Source organism: Geotrypetes seraphini, chromosome 8 (assembly GCF_902459505.1).
Source record: "Geotrypetes seraphini chromosome 8, aGeoSer1.1, whole genome shotgun sequence".
Classification (NCBI taxonomy): Eukaryota; Metazoa; Chordata; class Amphibia; order Gymnophiona; family Dermophiidae; genus Geotrypetes; species Geotrypetes seraphini.
The window spans coordinates 68,106,488-68,123,150 of NC_047091.1; the positions used below are offsets into that span (position 1 = coordinate 68,106,488).

The following is a 16,663-nucleotide window of genomic DNA, read 5'->3' on the forward strand; positions in this document are numbered from 1 at the left end:
TGTAGCATGGCTATTTCACCATCATATGCATGTCGTAACAGTCCCTAGCACTATCTTGTGGTAAGGGAAACCTTATTTCCCTAACCATCAGCAGCTGGGGAAATCCCTGTGTGGGTGGTAGGGGAAGCCTGGGCTTCCCCACTGCCTGCTGCCAACTTGCGGTGAACGCACAAAGGGGAACCCTGCTCGCTGGTGAGGATTCCCCTTCGCAACAGCCGGTGCACTTTGTGCACACGCCCGCTGCATCAATCGTGCGCCTAGAGCACGAGCACCTTTTTCTCTTTAAAAAGTGCTCATTGCGAAAACCGCAACAAGAAAAAAAATGCAAGTGCCAGTGAACAATAAAAGTCAATTAACCTTAATTGAGGGCTTTCCTTCAGACCGAAACTGCCTCAGAGCTTTTTTTTTCTAAATACAACTTTAATTTACAATTGAACAGACCCTACTGGTTCTCAAATGACCTTATATGGTTCTCAAAGCTATATGCCTTGCCGGTAGCAGTGGCAAGGCTTACAGTTGAGGCACCTCTAAAGATAAAAATTTAGGGGAAGTGGAGGAAATGGAGGAGAGGGACTCGGCCAGTTGAATTTGGCACTCCAGAGGTCAAAAGGACCTCCAAAAGGGTCCCCAAAGCTCAATCTGGCACCAAAATCAGGGACAAGAAGGTCAATTTAAACAAAATCCAACAGCCCTACTTAAACCAGGGAAAGACTGTATAGGCTTACCACCTCCACCTGCTGGAGACTGAGAGCAGGCTGATTGTACTTGGGACTGCACAGCCCACTTATACTACAGTCAAAAGTTTGTGTCTCAGCTTACCATGACCAGCAGATGGAGACTATTCCCCATCAATTTCTGTGCCCGTCTGGAGGGATGATAAAGAACAGGAAGTTGCTTTGAAAGGAGGAGGACCATGGCAAAAGAACAGTTCAGAGGAGGCCAAGGCAGCACTGGAGAATTGAAGTGGCTTATACACTTTTGTCCTTCACTACCCACTCCCCCCGCCCCAGACAGACATCGCACTTACAGTTCTGGGACTCAGGAAGCCAATGCCCACACTATGCAGAGCATAAAGCCATTTTTTTGACCCAAAAATCTTGGTTTATATTCAAGTATATAGGTTACATCTTTATTTTTACCTTAATAGTGAATCTATTTCAGCTGAGGGCTGATGTAAAGACAGAACTTTGAGCAAAAGGGTTACCTGAGGTGGTATGTCCGAGGTGACCTGATACACCTCAGGTTCAACCTATATGCCCCCATATACCTTCCCCAAGTGTCCCTAGTGGCTCAAATGGCCCCTTGCACCACTCACCCAACAAGCAGAGAGCATAAATGTACTCCCCCAATATCTCTCAGAAACCCTGCAGTCCCAAGAAATCCCCTGCATATCTCCAACATTGGCAAGAAGCAGAGATTATGCAACTATTTTAGAAAATTCAGCCTGAGGCAAGAGCTAGTGAACACCCCTCTCAATGCTGAAGATAAACAGAAGCTTTTGGGATAGGGAAGAGGAAGGAGTACAAGCTGAGGGTGAAAAGTGGAGTCAAAAGGCACAGGGGGGCATGAATCTGCACTAGCATCAAAAGGATAAATTACATACATACAAACAACAGTTGACATTAGTGTACACCAGGGATCTCAAAGTCCCTCCTTGAGGGCCGCATTCCAGTCAGGTTTTCAGGATTTCCCCAATGAATATGCATTGAAAGCAGTGCATGCACATAGATCTCATGCATATTCATTGGAGAAATCCTGAATACCTGACTGAATTGCGGCCCTCAAGGAGGGACTTTGAGATCCCTGGTGTAGACCCATGTGCACATGCAACTTGAGCACTCTCCCATATCAGCACATTTGGTTACCTTTGGCACCTGCCCTTGGCAAATGCTACACATTAGATGAACAGCAGAACAGAATTTTACTAGTTAGCCCAGGGGAACAATTAGAAAATACATGTATATATCCCACTCATCAGAAGGAAAGTAATGACAACACTTATTGATTTGCCATCACTAATTTGGTTTATCCCAGGTAGACTATAAGAAATAAAGATACTAATACTTAGTGTGTGAAGGGCATCAGTCTTAAGGATACAGCTAAGGGGGTACCTTATCTGAAATCCTGTGACAAGCATCCATTGATAGAAATTCTTGTATAAGGTCATTCTCTAAAGAAAAAAAAATAGTTTAAATTAAAATTTGATTTCCATAAATGAGACCTACAATTCAAAGTATACCCTAACTTAGTGACAGTTTTTGCTCTTGGCAATGGTCTCGGGGAGGTCCATTTTGTTTTCCTTCCCATTCACAAAGCAGAATTTACAACCAGGAATAGCTTAGGGGGAATTCATCAAGCAGCATTAGTGCTTAACACACCTTTAAACACACATTCAATTCTAAAGTCTATTTCAGGGGTACCCACACTTTTTGGGCTTGCAAGCTACTTTTAAAATGACCAAGTCAAAAAGATCTACCAACAATAAAATGTTAAAAAACACAAAGCACTGTGTGCAGAGAACATGTTAATGAAAGATTAGGTTTCTTACCTCTGCTAATCTTCCTTCTTGTAGATATTCTCTGGAGCCTGAACTATCGGATAATGCATCCATTCCAGCCTTGGCTGCAGAACTTAAAAATAACACCAACCCCTTCTGCAATGTCACCTGTGCGGCCACTCCCCTTGAAGTAGGTAGCAAAGCCAGGAGTATCTAATACAAACAGGAAACACAAGAAAAAGAGAGGGGGGTGCCGGAACTCCCCGATACAAATCAATGCTGCTCATGATAACCAAATACAGTAAAACCTTGGTTTGCGAGTATAATTCGTTCCAGAAACATGCTTGTAATCCAAAGCACACGTATATCAAAGCGAATGTCCCCATAGGAAATAATGGAAACGCAGATGATGTTCCACAACCCAAAAACTTCAATATAAAATACTATACGTACATGTATTGCAAGACCTTGCTCATTTAGAACAGTCACTGCACTCCTGCATTGTCAGAGAGAGAAGAACCATCGGCTCAGTTGTGATGTGTGTATATTGTATGTACTCGTATTGCAAGACTTTGCTTGTTTAGAACAATCACTACACCCTTGCAGTGTCAGAGAGAGAAGAACCATCAGCTCAGTTGTGATGCGACACGTGTATACTGTATGCACTTGTATTGCAAGACACTGCTTGTATATCAAGTTAAAATTTAATAAAATGTTTTGCTTGTCTTGCAAAACACTTGTAAACCAAGTTACTTGCAATCCAAGATTTTACTGTACATAATCAACAACCAAATATATAATCAACACTAAAAAGCTAAGTTAGGATAATAAGAAATTGAACATTACACACCTGCAAAACTGAGGAACATGTCACTAAAGAAGACCCAGCCTAAAGAGCAGAAGGGGCACTATCCCAGGACCCCTAAAACCCCATAAGTTTAAATAAAAGGACACTCGGGGAAATATTAGCAAGGCTGGTCAAAGAGAGAAAGCCAACTTACCAGTTACTGGCAGGCGACCTGCGAATTGGACAAAATAGATGGGCAGGAGTTCAGGCTCCAGAGGATATCTACAAGAAGGAAGATTAGCAGAGGTAAGAAACCTAAAATCTTTCATTCTTGTACAATCCCTCTGGAGCCTGAACTATCGGGACATATCAAAGCAGTCCCAAATCTAAGGGGGGGCCCCATTGAGCCCGCTGCCACATCAAGTCAGTAAAACCCAGAAAAACAATATGAAGGGAAACCCACGTGGCCACCCGACAAATCTCCTCAGGCGAGACCACATGAGAGTCAGCCCACGAGGAAGGCCTTCCTCCGGGAGAGTGAGCCCCAACGTCAAGGGGAGGCTACTTCCCTGCCGCTACATGGGCTGTGGAAATGACCGCATGCAACCAACGCGAGAAGGTAGCCTCGGAAGTAGGCTGATTCCGGCGGGCAGGGCCCACCAGGACAAACAGATGGTCCGACAGACAGAAGTAGTTACTAGCCTCAAGGCATCTCAAAAGGAGATGCTGCACCACCAGAGACCGCAAAACACGGTCTTAGACTTAGAACCTGACAGAACAAAAGTGGGTAGCCAAACTACCTGGGAGACATGGACTGCTGACCCCACGTGCAGAAGACAACCGCAGACTCCATTATGCGGAGAAAAGGATTCCTGCATGACATAGCCTGAAGCTCTGACAGACCCTGAGCATAAGCGACCGTAATGAAGAAATCAATCTTAATGGTAACATCTCTCAGAGAAAGCCCAGCTAGGGGTTCATAGATCAGACAAGCCAATGAGTTGAGAACCAGACTCAGATCCCTTGGAGAACACGGCAGTTGCAAGGGAGGGAGGCGGCAGCCTCCCCCCACACACACATAAGAAGCCTTGGGGAGACACCAGAGAACCCCCGAGAGAAGAGGGACCCGAACATGAGAGTTCCGCAATGGGGACCTGGAAGAAAAAACCACCAGACCCTTCCTGAGGCCAGCCCACAGGAAGGCCAGAACAGGCGCCACCAATGGGGCCAAAGAATCCATGTGAATTGCTGCACACCAGGCCAAAAAGCACCTCTAGGCCTTCGCGGAGGCTGAACCCATTGAATTCCTGTTGCCATGAAGAAACAATGCAATGACATGTAGCAAGATTTATGGTACACTAATCAGTTACATAAACAAGTTATGTGTCTGTTAGTTTTGTCTAGGGAAAACCATAAACTCTGCCAGGTCCAAATTTCTTTGTCTATTTATACGACACCAGACACAGGCTAATGAGAAATACTTTTTATTATGAAAATAGAAAAATATAAATTCACAAGCCAACAGCAATATCTAAATATTGTTCACAAAATATCAGATTACATATATGAAACTCAGTACATAATTATCACAACACACCTGCTAGATAACTAAGTAAAATTACTTCTTACACACACTAAACAATTCTTTATAAATAATAATTATTCCTGATTAGCAGCAATATATTACAGTTATCACCAAGAGTAGCTTTACAAGCCTTATCCAATATCCAAAATAGGATTCTCTACCTAACCCCCAGCTGATAAGATAATAAGTTCTTATCCTCACCTTACAACTAGGCCTTAGCCCCGGGAGACGGAATTATTCTTCTCAGCTTAGCAGATGTAGAAATCCTTCTGTTACAGGAACAAGAGTTCTGCAGCCACTGGTACAGCCGTAATTTAAGTTGGCAGCCAAGGTTTCCTTGATGTGATGGAATTCAGATCTGTTTAAAGTCCGATTCACACTCTCTCATGTAGAGAGTCACACAAAGTAACTTCAGGTCTTTATTGTTATACAAGAAGTGTGTCAAGAATACCTGTGGTAAGATGTGAGTTCACTCGCATCCCGACACAGACTAATTATCATTAGCACCTTTTCACTTGGATCACGTCAGATGACTTCCTCGGACCAATCCAGAAACAGAACTTAGATGAATAGCCTTTCTGTGTAAAGTCTCATACAGGCTGGGAGACACAGGCGCCTTTCGAGAGATAAGCACAGCATAGGAGTACAACTCCTCCAAGATTCACAGTCTAAGCATGAAGACATAGATGGATGTCCTTGACTAGAATACCATTCTGGTACATACCCAGAATGCATCAGGCAGAAACAGCAAAGATGTTTTCTTCTTTCTCTTCTTGCTAGGTTCATGCTGGAAAGATTTCTTGCAGACAATGGTTCAGGCTTGATGATGTCAGAGAGGCCTAACCTTCAGGTGCAAATAAGGAAACACCCCTACAGACAGCAGAAGTGAAGCCCCTAGCCCTCAAGGCCGCGCGTACAGCTCCAGGTCGCAATACCAAGCCGTCCGGAACTGGAAGGGCTATCGGGCCCTGAGTGAGCAATCTTTGATGGCAAGGAAAACACAGACCCCTCAACCGCACCAGGTCTGCGTACCAAGGACAGCCAGGCAAGTTCAGGCCACTAGGAACATTGAACCTGAGTGAGATGCCACCTGGCCCAGCACATGCCCTATCATAGGCCACGGGGAAAAGCGATACAGAAGTTCCCCATCAGTCCATGGCTGAACCAGAGCGCCGAGCCCTGCTCTGCTGACCTCCCGTCGGCAGCTGAAGAACCGGTTCTCCTTCTGGTTTCTCGAGGACGCTATCAGATCGAAGGTGGGGTGACCCCTCCGAAGAAAAATGGCTTCGAACGTGAACCAGAATCTGACAACTGAGAAGTCTACCGGCACATCGTCCATCCCTGCCACAGGAGTGGAGGACAAGGCCATCAGACGCTTCTCTGCCTAGGCAACGAGCATCCTCATACCCCTCTGACAAGAAGACATAGGCAACCCACCGGTGCAATGTCCGAGAATATGCAGAGAATCCTGTGAAGTCACAGCAGGCCAGACAGACCATACAAATCTCCAGCTGATTGAACAACCATCTGCTCTCCAACACAATCCACCAACAGTTGACCGGCACAGATCAGCAAACTGCTCCGTCGCCAGAGGCACCCAGTCCAAGACACGCAGAGGGAGCCCTCTGCACAGAGAAACCAGGATCAACCACAACACCATACAGCTGTGAGTTGTTGCCAAGCATGGCAACTTCACCCCAGCACATCCCGCTGAGGATTCCATCGGGACAGAAGGGACAATTGAATAGAACGGATGTGAGCCCTTGTCCATGGATCACAACTATGGTCGCCACCAATAGACCCAATACCTGCATATACTGCCAGGCTGTCGGGGCTGGAGCCACTAACATGTCCCGACTGCACTCCGAAGCTTGATCATCCTGGAGTCCTTAAGAAACACTTGGTTCCTGCCCACGTGAAACCAGACCCCCACGTACTCCAAGTTCTGCAACAGCTCGAAACAACACGTCATGAGATGGATCACCCAGCCAAGAGTGTCCAGTAGTCACCGCTTGGTGAACCGCCAAGGGCCTTCCACCAAAGAGGGAGCTCTGATCAGCCAGCCATCGAGACACTGATGAACTTGCACCCCCAGCGAGCGCAGATGGACAGCCACCACCACCATGACTGTGGTGAATGATCTGGGCGCCGACACCAACCCAACGGGTAGCACTATGACCTGGAAATGCCTCCCGAGAACATGCAACCTCAGGAACCTCCGATGATCCAGAAAAAACAAAACAAAAAAATAGAGATGTGGAGGTACACTTTCGAGAAGTCCAAGGAAGCCAAAAACTCCCCTGGCACCACTGCTGCCACCACTGAATGCACCGTTTCCAGCCGGAAACCTGGAACTCACAGGATAGCGTTCACTGCCTTCAGGACCATAATTGGTCAGCAATCTTCAGAGTACTTTCATTGGCATGATGATGGAAAGGGCGTATCTCCCGGTGCCCCAGATTCCCTTTGGGACAGACTCTATAGCTACTTGATCCAGCAACCTGTGCACCGTGGCTCGCACCTGGCTGGTCCTGTCTGGAATTCCCACAGGAGGGGACAAGAATAATTCCGGCAGAGGCCGGAAAAACTGTAATCAAAGACCATTCCTGAGCACAACGAGGACTCACTGGGCCAAGATTACCATTTGCCATTCCAGAAGGAAGGCCGAAAGCCGCCCCCTGAATTGCCTTTAGCTATGAAGTTTGGAGCAAAACCGAAGCTTCTAAGACCAAAAAATATCCAAGATAGACGATTTTGACAGAAAAATGGCCGTTAAAATGCAGGAAAATGCTAAAAACGGCGATTTTAGGATTTTACAGGTGGGGGGACCAGGGAATGGGAAAACCCCCAAAATTGGCAAAGTCTGTGACTCACAGACACCACAGACATGTGCTGCAATGCATTGCAATGGCAGCCAGCAATACACAGTACAGGCATAGGAAGTTAATTACCTCAGGAGCTGATTAAACTGGATATTTCAGATCTTCTGGCCACCTCAACTTCCCTATCACCTCAGATCACGACCACCAGGACCCCTCAGGGAAATCAGAGAAGACACGTGGCGCGATTCCGATCCCGGTGTACCTCCTCGGAACCACAGCAGCCTGTGCTGTACCCATTGCGGACGAACCTGGAGAATCGATTCAATCTGCAGGCTGTCCAGAGGGCTTACTGCAGTTTCAGGCTTACAGAGCACCCTCCAGGAGCAGACAAACTTTAAAATGTCTGTGATCTCCCACTGAAGGATCACTTACACAGAGTTGATCCGCAGCACGAGGGCAAACCCGCGGTACCGAAGAAAATAAAATAAAATCACGAGCAGAAGAAAACTAGAAGTTTTCAGCAAGGCTGCAGAATCAAACTGAACTTCAAGGGGAGTGGCAGCACAGGTGGCTTCGCAGAGGGGGTTGGTGTTATTAAGTTCTGCAGCCAAGGCTGGAATGGATGCATTATCCGATAGTTCAGGCTCCAGAGGGATTGTACAAGTATTATCATTTATATTCCAGGGTTTTTTCAAAAAGGTTAAGGCAGATGACTATGTAATGTCACCTCAGTAACAACTATACAAAGATAGACAAATATACCCCCTCCCTTTTTACTAAACCGTGTTAGTGGTTCTTAGCGCAGGGAGCAGCGCTGAATGCCCCCGCGCTGCTCTCGATGCTCCCTGCGCTAAAAAACGCTATTGCGGTTTAGTAAAAGGGGGCCATAGTGCAAAATATAGACAGCAGATATAAATTCTCAAAACGGACACATTTTGATCACTAAATTGAAAATAAAATCATTTTTCCTACCTTTGTTGTCTGGTGATTTCATGAGTCTCTGGTTGCACTTTCTTCTTCTGACTGTGCATCCAATATTTCTTCCTTTCTTTCAGCCTCCTGTATGCTTCCTCTCCTCCAGACCTCATTCCCTCCCCCAACTTTTTCTTCATCTCTCTATGCCCTCCTCCCCTTTGTTTCTCCCTGCCTTCTTTCTCCCTGCTTCTTAACGCCGTAAACAGGGAAGCAGAAGTGCCAGGCCCACCAGCATCCACCCCCGACGTCAATTCTGATAGAAGTTCCTCTCCAATGTCAGAATTGACGTCAGGGGGAGGGGGGAGGGGGGAGGCTGGTGGGCCCAGCGATTCTGCTGTCATGTTTATGGTGTTGGGAAGCAGGTACAATGCGAAGGCAATGTATCATGGAGCCCGGGATGGGCTCCGTGATCGACTCGCGTTGCCATTGCGATCGACCTTTTGGGCACCCCTGGTCTATTTTAGACCTGTGGGCTCATAGTATTTAATGCACATAAACCCCAATGCTGCTTGATGAATTCCTCCCCATCCCCCTTAATCTACTTTCTAAAGATAGAAACTAAAAATACAGCTTTGCTTGGAAGACAAGGGGACAAATTTTTCCCTGTCCACGCAAGTTTTGTCGCTGTCCCTGTCCCATTCCTGTAAGCTCAGCCTTAACCGCACAAATCTCGAACACTTACGATTTTAAAGTTTGTTTGGGGTTTTTTTGGGGTTTTTTAATCTAATATTAAAAGTTTTTGAAGCTTGTGCAGATGAAGACAGAACTTGCAGAAATGGGGCAGGAACAGGAAAAAGAACTTGCTGGGACAGGAATGAGTTCCTGCAGAGATGGGGGAAAAACTTGTTCCCGTGTCATTCTCCAATTAGGTTCTTACCTTTGCTAATCTTCTTTCTTGTAAATCCACACTTTATTCCAGGACCAGTGGGTTATTTCCATCTAACCACCAGGACTTTGTAGGAAGCCTAAAATTTCAGAAATTTAAACCCCTCCCCCTGAGGGGAAGTCCCCGGCTAATAAATCAATCCCGCTCATAACAAATGCAAAAGAGCAACAATGAAAAACGAGAGAACAGGTTATAAAACATTAGAAACCTGAACAAGAGTGCTATAAGGAGAGACAGCAGAAGGGGGCGCCTGAACCAGGAACCCCCTAAACTAAGTGCTAAACTCATTCTGATGGCACTCTTATAAAGGCAGGTCAAAAAAAAGAAATCCAGCTTACCAGTACTTGTAAAGGCAGATAATTGGCAAATCAGCAAGGTATAGGGCAGGTTCTCGGAATAAAGTGTGGATTTACAAGAAAGATTATTAGCAAAGGTAAGAACCTAACCTTTTGTTCTTGTACAATCTCACTTTATTCCGGGACCATAGGGATGTAACAGAGCAGCATCCTGCTTGGCCCCAACAATGATCCTGTAAAACTTGGTGAACATATTCAAGGAGAATCAGGTAGTGGCCCTGCAAATCGCATCCAGAGAAACAGTCACGACTCTGCCCAAGAGGACGAAACACCTCTGATTGAATGAGCCTGCACCGCGAGGGGGAGCTTCTTTTCAACCACCAAATAAGCCATGGAAATGGCCATCTGAATCCACCTAGAAATGGTGGCCTTAAGAACTGGCCTACCTTTGTGGGCAGGACTTGCCAGAACAAACAGGCGGACAGAGGTGAAACTCAGTGACCTACAGATATAACAAAACCCACGTCTAAGGACTGTAACACCTGGTCTTGCTCCTTCGAACCAGAGGAAACAAAAGCAGGAAGCCGGACTTCCTGATTCAAATGGAAAGCGGAAACCACTTTCAAAAGAAGGAACAGTACGCAGTACCACAGCACAAGCCATAATAAACAGAAAAGGATTCTTGCAGGAGAGGACCTGATGCTCCAAAATCCTACGGGCTGAGGTAATAGCCACCAGAAAGACCGTCTTGATCGCGAGATCCATCAGAAACTCCAGAAGCTCCAGTTCGGACAGGGAAGGAACAAGGGAGGTCTAAGTCGCAGAGCGCCCTATAGAAAATGATCTACATCCAAATGAGCTGTCAAAAACCCTTTTAAAGGAGGGCCCATACACGAAAGAACATAAATCCACACCCGGAGCGAAGCTACCACTAGGCCCTTCTTTAGGCCATCCTGCTGAAACTGCAGGACCCAAGAAATTGATGGTGAGACAGGTCCACCTGTCTCAGGGCGCACCAGGCCTGGTAACACCTCCAAGCCTTCGCACAGGCCGCCACTGTGGACTTCCTTTTGCTGAAGCAACATGGCAATCACAGCCGGCTAGTTAAGGCCGCACACTCAAGAGCCATGCCATAAGACCAAAGCGGTCCGGATCCTGCATTGCAAACGGACCCTGCGTGAGAAGGCAAGAATGACAAGGTAGCTGGAGCTCCCGATCCTGCTGGACCCGAAACAAGTCGGTATACCACAGCTGCTTGGCCAATCGGATACAACTACAAAAATTCACCAGGTCCTCGTGGGTCGCTATCCACCTCAACAGATGCCCTATCATGGGCCACGGAAAGAAGACAGAAGAGACCTTCCCGTGGTGAGGGCTAAACCAGTGCATCCAGCCTTTCATTGCCGGCCTTGCAACAACGACTGAAGAATCGATCCGGCTTCCTTATTGGCCGCAGTCGCCATGAGGTCAACATGGAGCACCCCAACTGATCTACTATGCAATCAAATGCACTTTGAGACAGGGACCACAGTGTCGGAATCATGGCACAGCTTGGAATGACACACCCGAGCCACGAAAGAAGAGGCTGATGCCACCTTAAGACTGTTTGATTTGGCCACTTCTGGTGTTAAGGACAAAATCCACATGTCGCTCCTTTAGGATTGCTCCATCACTGGGGAGAGATATGCGCTTGGTGACCTGCAAAGTGGTTGTTAAAAGGCTCCCACCATGGTATAAAGCCATCTCCCAGATATCTGTAAGAATCCAAATGAGGTCAGGATGATCAGGAAAGGAGGCAGATTGTGGCATCTGGTCACTCAAGAGGGAACATTTTGCAGTGATAGGCTGCTCAGCCTGTAGTTTCAATTCCTGTAGAGATCGAGATCAAAAGCAATAAGATGTGTGCGCTTGGAAAAAAAAAAAAAAAAAAAATCGGCACACAGTGGGATCCTCCCCCAAATCAGGGGGCTTCCGCACTGATCTGAATCCTGGAGATCCACCATATTCTCCACATCTGCACCTGCCACAGTGACTCCCTGTGAAGGCAGAGGTATGGAGTTTTAGGAGAATTTACAAGGTTTATTGCCAGAGACATGTTTGTGTTTTGCCAAAACACCGCCAGCACACTCCCCAGGGGGATGCCATTTTCACGGGAGTCAGGACAGAAGGCGGTTGAAGACCCTCCTTAGGAGGTCGAAGAACTAAATCCGGGCAAGCCTTGCACCTCTTGTGAGTTGCAGCACATTGTGACACACTTATCCCTTGCTCTAACCAGCAGAGGGATTAGTTGTGTTGAGATCTGGCCTGTCAGCATGGCCTCCTCAGGTAAGAGGAAGGCTTTCCAGGTTACCACAGACCTAGGCTCTGGCCTAGTCTGCCAGGCCACACTGAGAGTAGTTTGTAAAAGAGGAGACAACACAGGTAAGTCTGTTCAAAAGAATGTTCTTGGACTTTATTAAACCTGGGGGTCTGAATACCATCAGCCACCCGCATGGAGTGAAAAAACAAACACAAAATGTCTTGTAGTTGTCAGAATGGCTTGAGCTACAAATGTGACATACAGTCTCCATTCCCTGGACTTTGTTAGTCCAAATACAGTCCTCTTCACCAAGATTTAAAGTAAATGAAATACCATGAAAATAAACTTTCAAAACTTTGCAAATATATTGTGGAAACAGGCAGAGCAATTGCAGTTACAAACTTGGCAATGGATTCCACAAAACATTTCAGCTCACCTAGCTGAGACACGGTATGCTTTGCAGAGCAGGCTTCAAAACTCGTTAATATGAGCTGAGCTTCCTAGCGACAGAACACAGCAGGGCATTAGATAAGCTGTAAACTTTAGGCTTTCACACTGAGCTTTCACACAAGCACAGATAAAGTTCATTGAACAAACACTGCCCTCTAGGCCGTCCCACAGTGAAAGGGAGAGATTCCCCTGCACTCTCTAATCAAGGCTAGCTGGTCTCAGGTTACAGAGAGCCAGCGCGTAATCACAGCCTTGCTTTATTCCCCTTGGGAACTAACCTCCATGTCAGTAGGGAAATAGCCAGCTTCCAGCAATGGTTCAGAGACATCCATCGCCTCTCCTTGCTCAGCAGCAACTGGGGTTAAGCTGAGGCAGTCCTCGGTCATCTCTATGTCCTCACTGCTGTGGGTTGGAGGAGAGAGACTTCTCCCCTCATCTACATCCAAGCATTGCTGCTTCTCCTGCCGCTGCCTGAGCTCGTTAGCTCTAGCTCCGTCCCTGCCCTCCTTACTATGATCCCATGCTCTGTTTTTATGTGAGTTAAAGTCCCACCCCTCTCTCCTAGGAACAGCTGTGGTAGGCAGGAAATCCCTAGGAAAATAATTCAGGTTTCTCCTTGGCTGGTAATGAGCATACCTTCCAGCACTGGGATTCCACTTCTCAACAAAAGTCTCCCCAGGCTTTCTGGTGTACCTGCCCTGAACTGGCGCTCTCTGCGGGGTACTTCTATGCTCATACCTTTCCTGACCTACCTCACTGTCTGAGGGGTAGTCAGCCAATTCCAAACCTTTACTTTTAACCTGGTCAGCCCTTCTGACCAGGGACCGTGTTCTGCTTTTATCCCTTACAGGGACAAAGCTGACCACAGGTTTGTCACAACATGTGGAATACAGCTGCATATCCGACAGCCATCCACCACAAATAAGGCATTAATCCATCCCATCCTGCCCTGAGGAGGCCATCTATTAAGTTTTCTTGCAAAAACAAAGCTTGGGAGTATAAAAAATAAGTTTAAATTCAAAATGAGAAAAATCCAAGATGGCCACCGGTGCCAATTTTGACTAAAAATAGTCTGGGAAAACCACAGAAACCCTCAAAAAATGGCGATTTGGGGGATTTTAGAGGTAGGGAGGGGCAGGGCATGTAGGGAAACCACCCAAAATCAATGATTCAGGCTGTCAGGCTGTACACACCGTGACATGTGCTGAATGGAAAACACTGCAGACAGGGCCGGATTTAGATGAAAAGAGGCCCTGGGCTATTCCACTTATGAGGCCCTTTCACCTCCTATTTTTAAGTTTGTAAATTACATGAGAGATAATAAAATACATCATTACTGTGATATATATCAATATGTTAAATGAAACATGTTGTTATTGGTACTAACCTTTATAAAAAATGTGACATGGATAATAAATAAAAAAAAGTCAAGAACACTTATTTGGACATTTATTTTCAGCACCATATATAGTACTTGTAACAATAACTAATCAAACATAACACACAACATTGCCCGTTCCTATGTCCATAGTGCCCCCAGTGCGCCTTCCTCACCTCATCCCCCCTCCGATGCCCGCCTGCCTCCCATGCCCCTTCAATTGAACCCCATGCCATCCTGCCTGCCTTCCATTAAACCCCCCCACCCCTCCTCCGATGCCAGCCTGCCTGCCTGCCTCCCATCCCCCTTCCACTTAAACACCCCCCCCGATGCCAGTCTGGGCCGCCCTGTCCTGACAGATCCACATTTTGCCTCTCTCCGCACGGGGCTGGGCTTTGCCCAGCTGTTTCCGGACTGACGTCTTTCCCTCCCCGATCCTCCTCCCAGGGCGAGAAAAAGAAAGGGAGAAGCCGAGTCGGCGCCCCGTTGCAGCCGGAACCGGTTCCAATCCCGAAGCATAGAATTTCTCCTTATTTTCGGTTCAGTGTTTTAGTGTTCACTGTTTTTAGAATAGTGTAATTTTAATTTTGCTAACAATTTGAATGTAGGCCCCTCTTGATCTTGAGGCCCTAGGCTGAAGCCTAGTTAGCCTATAGGAAAATCCGGCCCTGACTGCAGATAGAGTTGAACAGTTCACAAGGAGATCCTCTTCCTCAAAGAACTGGAAATCTGGATTTCAACTCTGACTGCTCCTCCAGCCAGAACTCCACCACCCTCATACATACCACGCATGCGCCTGGCAGAGGAACGCAGTCTGGCTACGATCCCGGTTGTGCCTCCACGGAACTGCTCAGCCTAGGAACCGCTCAGCTTACACTCTACCCACTAGTGGACGAACCTGGGGTGAACAAGCTCCCAAGGAAACAGTCCCTGAGCCCCGATCTGATGTGCAGGCTGTCCAGGGGGCTTACTGACAAGCAGGGAACCCCCTAGAAGCAGACTTTTTCCAAAGGTTTATGATCTCCCGCAGCCAAGAATGTCCTTTAAGGGACCATTCACAGCACAAGGGTGAAAACTTTAAACGCAAAAATACTGAAATTACACAAAATTAAACATAAAAGATTAGCTCCGAAAGAGTGAGGATCAGACACAGTAATGAGGTATGAGGGGGAGGGGTTTAAGTCTCTAAAGTTTGAGGCTTCCAACAAAGTCCTGAAGGTAGACAGAAATAACTCACTGGTCTTGGAATAAAGTGGGATTGTACAAGAAGTGTATAAATCATGAAAAATAAACATTATACAATTAAGAGTATTCTATGGCTGACCTAAGAAGGATCTCAAATTGCTCAAGTCCATATTTGTTCTCAGAAAGGAAATTTGCTGCTTCAGCAGCTTAAGAAGTAGTTGCCACTATTCCACCCCCTCCCCTTTTCATTGCTAGCCCTTAGGACAGAAAGTTGAAGGCCAGAAAGAAGAAGTGTTTTCACATAGAATCCAATGCTGGAGGATTACCATAGTAACAGTAACAAGTAGGTAACATCTGATAAGGACCTGCATTGGTCCATCCAGTCTGTCCAACACAGCATAAGCTTTCATTGCAAGATAAAATTTGCATTCTTGATTCTGTTCTGTCTTTGCCATTTTCAGGACATCAGCCATAGAAATCCAGAGATAAATAGTATAACTGAATCCAGAAAAGGTTCAGATAATGTTTGTAGAATATAGATCAATGACAGGAAACTTAACATAAGTCAAAGATATCAAACTTCTAAAATCATAACTACACCAACAGGAAAAATTCCTCTTCATAAGCCCCATTTCTGAGCTTCTGCTTGATAATGAATAAAGGATAACCTCTGGTATGATCCATTTGGCAGTCAGCACTGGATTGGGCAGAAAAGAGCAAACCAGCACACCATAGAACAGAAAATAGGGAAGACCTGCTTACCAAGAAGCCTATAAAATGCATCCCGTTCCTCAGGATGTAGTGTGAAATGTGATCGGCGTGCACCTCTGCCTTTCACTGTGGAGCCCTCTCTCTCAGGGATTCGCGTTCTCCGCGCTCCTATGCCCCTCGGATGTGGTGGCTTGGTGATAACAGGCTTCACACCAGCTGCGACTGATGATGGAACCCGGGCGTTCTGATTGTGCCTCATCTCCAGTGCCAGGCTCAAATGAGGCTTATGGGCTGATCTGCCCCTCCAAAAAATAAAAATTAAGTGTAATAAGCAACACATTGTGACATAACTGTGCAAGTTAGTCTGTCAATTCAAACAGCACGTATACAGATGCAGTGGGTAAGACCACTTTATACAGCATAACTCGGAGATAATTACAGCTACTAAAATATGCAGAAAGTTACGTTTTTCTTAAAAATCCATCATCTAACTTTAAGCCACATAGGAATCCCATAACCCAAGAAAAAAAATCTGGTCCCAGCATTACATTATCCTTCAAAGCCAACAGCTGTGAATAGAAGCTAAATTTGGGTCTCCATGACACCAACTGTAGATGTTCTGGAGACTTGCATGCAAATTCAGAGATTTATGTTCAAGATCAAAATCTCAGCATTTTAATTAAAATCATTCAGAGCTTTAGGTACTCAAGAATGGGGGAAAGGGTTAGTAAGACAGGAAGAGCAAGCAAAACGGCAATTGATTAATTTGCCTAGTGCCAAAAGATGCAAACA

General features: G+C 46.2%; 1 protein-coding gene across 10 annotated transcripts in view; it reads right to left on the reverse strand.

Annotated features, from left to right (window-relative positions):
* Positions 1-16,663, reverse strand: part of SPDYC (speedy/RINGO cell cycle regulator family member C) — a 200,083-nt gene that overhangs the window by 182,305 nt on the left and 1,115 nt on the right. For 7 of the 10 annotated variants that reach the window (XR_004540272.1, XR_004540270.1, XR_004540271.1 and 4 more), the window contains exons 2-3: positions 15,923-16,167; positions 2,112-2,170 (exon numbers count right to left, since the gene is read on the reverse strand). Coding sequence is in view for 7 of the 10 variants with exons in the window: in XM_033953795.1 (XP_033809686.1) it covers positions 2,112-2,170; positions 15,923-16,130 (267 nt within the window). In the remaining 3 variants the exon portion in view is untranslated. Of the gene's footprint in view, positions 1-2,111; positions 2,171-2,548; positions 2,711-15,922; positions 16,177-16,663 lie in introns of those variants that run through there. The other 3 variants (XM_033953790.1, XM_033953792.1, XM_033953794.1) reach the window with 2 other exon arrangements.